This window comes from Ahaetulla prasina, chromosome 17, assembly GCF_028640845.1.
Source record: "Ahaetulla prasina isolate Xishuangbanna chromosome 17, ASM2864084v1, whole genome shotgun sequence".
NCBI lineage: Eukaryota > Metazoa > Chordata > Lepidosauria > Squamata > Colubridae > Ahaetulla > Ahaetulla prasina.
Window position 1 is genome coordinate 286,396 of NC_080555.1, and position 5,041 is coordinate 291,436.

Sequence of the window (5,041 nt, forward strand, 5' to 3'; positions counted from 1 at the left end):
AGACAGATAGACTCCAGCCCTGGAGTTCCACTCGGCCCATCACAGCAGGATTGTCCCCTTTCTCCTCTGTGGGTTTGGCCGATTTCCACTTTATACCCAAGAAACTGGTCTGAAAGCAGGTGTCGATCAGCTCTCCCAGAACCTGTGACCCAGCAGAGTCTCTAGATAAGCTGAATTCAAGGAGGAGGGAAGAAGCCTCCTTTCCTCAGTTCCTTCTGCACACCCAGCCCTCTCTTTCGTTCTCCACCGGAATCTTTCAGATAGGCTCAAGGGTCACTCCCTGCCCCCTCCCTGCCAAGGAAACAGCCTGGAGAATATTTACAGATGAGGAGAATCTTTGCTCATTTAAATGGCGCAACATCAATCAGTTTCACAGTGTGGGCACTGTTTAAAAATAGCCCGCCTCTTAATTGGAGAAGGCCATCTGGGTAGTTTTCTCGGCTGCTGGAGGTGCCCTCCGCCTTCCCTTCTACTTGCCTCACAGGAAGTGTGGCGGCAAGGGCTGGCCCTGCAGCAGAACAGCCTAGCCTAGCTCCTGGAAAACAACAGACCGAGCAAACATCCCCCCCTCCCCCCCCAGGCCCTTAGGCACTGGCAGGATTTGCTTCTTGCTCTGCCTCTGCTCTCCACTCCCAAACCATTTGCAGATTTTGAAATGCTCAGCAAAGATGCACAGAAGGGCTGTGCGCATGTGAAGTGGGGGTGGTTTCTGTGCTCCGTTTGCTTGCAATTGTGCAAAGCCAACACACATAGTCAGCTGATGAGTCCGTGTTTTGCACAAACACTCTCTGGGTGTCACAGACACCCAGAAGCCTCCTGGGCACATGGTCCAATTCTCAAGCTCCCCTTCCCAGGTGGGCACCGTCCAAAAGGGGTCACCACCCCTCTTTTCACCCCCCCCCAACCAGACCAGCCATGGGTTTTAACTTGATATCTGCTCCCCAAAGCGGCTTAATAACGCTCAGTTTTGCCCTAGAGAAATTCTTTCTCTGCACAGTCTCTGGGCTTCCTCCGTGCTGCACTCCTTACTGTGGGCTCCGGCCCAGCTTTCCTTGTAGATCCGGAGGACACCCAGCTCTACGATGGCCAAAGACAACTCGGCTTTCCCTGCCATCCCCAAGACCCCCGTCTCTGAAGGGAAAGCGCCCCTCCCCTCACAGCCGGTCAAGTCGGCGGCCTTGCGGCGCCTGGGCGAGGGCCCCGAGAAGGCCGAGAAGAAGCGAGGGCGCCAGCGCTATGTGGAGAAGGACGGCAAGTGCAACGTCCAGCACGGGAATGTGCGGGAAACCTACCGCTATCTGACCGACATCTTCACCACTCTGGTGGACCTGAAGTGGCGCTTCAGCCTGCTGGTCTTCATCCTGGCCTATGCGGTCACCTGGCTCTTCTTCGGCCTCATCTGGTGGTTCATCGCCTACTGCCGGGGTGACCTGGACCACCTGGGAGACGATGCCTGGACCCCCTGCGTCAACAACCTCAATGGCTTCGTCTCCGCCTTCCTCTTCTCCATCGAGACCGAGACCACCATCGGCTACGGGCACCGGGTCATCACCGACAAGTGCCCCGAGGGCATCGTGCTGCTCCTGCTGCAGGCCATCCTGGGCTCCATGGTGAACGCCTTCATGGTGGGCTGCATGTTCGTCAAGATCTCCCAGCCCAACAAGCGGGCGGAGACCCTGGTGTTTTCCTCCCATGCCGTCATCTCGCTGCGGGATGACCACCTCTGCCTCATGTTCCGGGTAGGGGACCTGCGCAACTCCCACATCGTGGAGGCCTCAATCCGGGCCAAGCTTATCAAGTCCAAGCAGACCCAAGAAGGGGAGTTCATCCCCCTCAACCAGACGGACATCAGCGTGGGCTTCGAGACGGGCGACGACCGCCTCTTCCTGGTCTCCCCGCTGATCATCAGCCACGAGATCAACGAGCAGAGCCCCTTCTGGGAGGTGTCCAAGGAACAGCTGCGGAAGGACGAATTTGAGATCGTGGTCATTCTCGAAGGGATGGTGGAGGCCACAGGTAGGTGGGTGGGGGCTGAGCAGGTCTCCGGGCTCCCTGCTGAGAAAGCTGCCAAGAGGCCAGGGATGCAGAAGCAGCTTTCTGAAGGGGGGCAGGGAGGAGAGCTGGCCAGTTCAGCTCAGGTGTACCCCCTTTTTCAAGCAAAGGGGTTTTGGCTTGGTTTCCCCCCCTCTCCCCAGCCACTCCTAGCCATGTGCCTGCGGTTGTGTGTGGCCTGTTTTCTTGCTGAATTCATACCCTCCATCGAGACGGCTTTGGAAAGAGCCCCCAGCGTCAGATGGGTGTCAAAAGAAGGGCCCTTCCCAGTGGGTTCAGGACAGCAGAATTAGGATTAGATGGGCGTATTGGAAATTAATGTATATGAACTGGTAGCTCATCCTTGTCCTGCTCCCCCTACCCAAATGTCCCCGATTCCCCTGCAGGGATGACGTGCCAAGCCCGGAGCTCCTACCTGGTGGACGAGGTCCTGTGGGGACATCGCTTCATGTCAGTCCTCAGCTTGGAGGATGGATTTTATGAGGTGGATTATAACAGCTTTCACCAGACCTTCGAGGTGCCTACACCCAGCTGCAGCGCCCGGGAGATGGCAGAAGCTGCAGCTCGCATGGATGCCCACCTGTACTGGTCCATCCCCAGCCGGCTGGATGAGAAGGTGGAGGAGGGGACAGAGAAGGGGGAGAAAGAGAGGAACGGGAACCTCACCAGCACCGAGAGCGAGTCCAAGGTCTAAAAGACCAGGAAGCCTGGGCTGTGGCACAAGGCGCCCAGAGAGGGCAGCGGAGCCATCTGGGCAGGTGAAACCCTCCAGCCGGTTTGACCTTGTGGGTTATCAGCACAGACTGTGCAAGAGGGACTCAACCGAGAAGCTGTTCCTGAAAGTGCCCATGGGCAACCGAAGCCATCAGGAGGCAACGTGGAACTGGAAACCATATTCAATGGGAGGTCCAGACCCATTGCTAGGAAAGATGAGGCCTTTGGAGGGAAGCGGGGCTCCACAGATGTGCCCTTGTGGTTTTCTCAGCACTGAGACCAAGTGGGCTTTGGCCCTTCCTGCTTCCTGGGCTTCCCAGCTGAGCCCCAAGCGCAGGTGGTCTTCCATGCAAGCCCTAGTCGGACCTGACCCTGCTTAGCTTCCTGAGCTCAAATGGGGGAAGAGAGTGCAACAAAGGAACAGCCTGGGGGCAATTGGGGGACGATGAGGGAGGGTGTGAAGAGGTGGCTGCACAAACAAGGAGGCAGTGAAGACAATCGGTCAGGACCATGAACGCCCTGCCTGCTCTCCTTGACACCCCCCCCACCCCGCTCAGCTCCCCCCCCTGCTCCGGAGACCATTAGGTTTCCAAGCAGGCACACTTTTGCACAATTTAGGCAACTTTTTTTTTAAAAAAAACACACTGCACAGTTCACTTTGGGCATGCCAAAGACTACGGAGGCCCCGAGGGGGATGCAGGGAGAAATGCGACCCCGCGCAATTAGCCAGTTTTCTCTGCCCAGCAGACCAGGGATGGGTTTCAAAGTTTTTTACTACTGGTTCTGTGGGTGTGGCATGGCTTAGTAGGCGTGGCAGGGGAAGGATACTGTAAAAGCTCCACTCCTACCCCACTCCAGGGGAAGGATACTGTAAAATCTCCATTTCCTCCCGATCAGCTGGGACTTGGGAGGCAGAGAATAGATGGGGGCGGGGCCAGCCAGAATTTTTACTACCGGTTCTCCGAACTACTCAAAATTTCCACTACCGGTTCTCCAGAACTGGTCAGAACCTGCTGAAACCCACCTCTGCAGCAGTCCCCGCATGGCTGGCTGTTTTCCCCACAGGACAAGAAAATGGTGTGGGGGGGGGGTTGATTTATGGTACAGACCAAGAGATATAGCGACATTCAATATTTTGAAATAAACCTTACTAGATGAGTTGTGCAACCAAGGAATTGTGTGTCTGCATATATTTGTATAGGAAACTCAAAAGCCCCAATAGGGTCACTCAGGTTTGGAGCTCAGAAAATAAGACACACGGGTGGCGTATCAAATATTTGTGGGCTCCCCTTGTCTCAGGGGAGCTGATGAAACCCCGGAATGATTTTACTTTCAAATTGTTACCCGCCATCCCCCTCCCATTCCTAAGATCCTGAAGATCCTAAAGGGGTCTTTATCCCCTTTTCTCTCCAGAGGCCCAAAGGGCTTCCTCACCACATGGCCCTATTGCAGACTGGGGATGTGGGGGGGGGGGGAATGCCTCCCCAGCACATGGAATGAATGGGGCTTGTCTCTTCTCCTCCCTCAGCATTTCATGCTCAAAACTAGGCAGATCTTTCTGGAAAGTGGCCAAAGGAAGATGGTTTACAGGAGAGTTTACACTGGAAAATGGAGGCGGGGGGGGAGGGGGGGAGGGTTGGATTGCCTAAAAGCCAGTTTAGCATTTTGAGCAGCCTTTCATAGCTGCAGTTTTGCTACCCTGCAGCGCCCCCTCTTGCTCCTGGCCAGGGAAGGGTAGTGCAGCTTCTCCAAGGGGCCCGCAGAACAAAAGATATCAGGCTGAAAAGCCACGATGGGGCCAAAGTTTGGGGAGACCCCCCCCCATGGCCCCAAAGCCCTTGCAAGAAAATTCTAGGCCTAGAACAAGTGTCAGCAACCTGCAGTTCCAGAGCCGCATGCAGCTCTTCGGGCACTCTGTTGTGGCTCCGTCGTTGGGTGATCCCACCACTGGCTTGCCCCACCCCTCGCCCTCCTCTCCCAGTCTCTCCTTCCCCTGGCCCGAGAAGGTAAGGGCGACAGTTGGGGATGGAGAAGCGAACGGGGCAGAGACAAAGAGATATGGGGGCGTGGAAGAGGGAGGGGGGAGGGAGAGAGAAAGAGATGTCAAAAGGGTTTTGTGGTTTCCGGTATTTAACAACCGGTTCTCTGCCCTAATGACCGGCTGGGCAGGTGTGGCTGGGTGTGTGGGTGTGGGTGTCTTGTGACTGGTGGAAGTGAATGACAGTCAAGTTGGCCACACCCACCCAGGTTTGTGGCTCCCGGTGTTTTCTTTTAG

General features: G+C 56.0%; 1 protein-coding gene across 2 annotated transcripts; it reads left to right on the plus strand.

The window, feature by feature from the left end:
* The first annotated feature begins 1,082 nt into the window (after positions 1 to 1,082).
* KCNJ9 (potassium inwardly rectifying channel subfamily J member 9) lies at positions 1,083 to 2,746 on the plus strand. Of its 2 annotated transcripts, XM_058160343.1 has the most exons (3): positions 1,083 to 1,127; positions 1,197 to 2,016; positions 2,439 to 2,746. In XM_058160343.1, exons 1-3 carry the CDS (start codon positions 1,083 to 1,085, stop codon positions 2,744 to 2,746), a joined length of 1,173 nt encoding a protein of 390 aa, XP_058016326.1. The 2 variants fall into 2 exon arrangements, with proteins under 2 accessions (XP_058016326.1, XP_058016325.1); XM_058160342.1 differs by having other exon boundaries at positions 1,083 to 2,016.
* The last annotated feature ends 2,295 nt before the right edge of the window (positions 2,747 to 5,041 follow it).

Excerpts from the sequence above, each read along its gene's own strand:
- KCNJ9 (XM_058160342.1), top strand. The coding sequence starts at position 1,083 with ATGGCCAAAGACAACTCGGCTTTCCCTGCCATCCCCAAGACCCCCGTC. Across the intron at positions 2,017-2,438 it reads AGGGATGGTGGAGGCCACAG|GGATGACGTGCCAAGCCCGG; the intron begins GTAGGTGGGTGG and ends ATTCCCCTGCAG.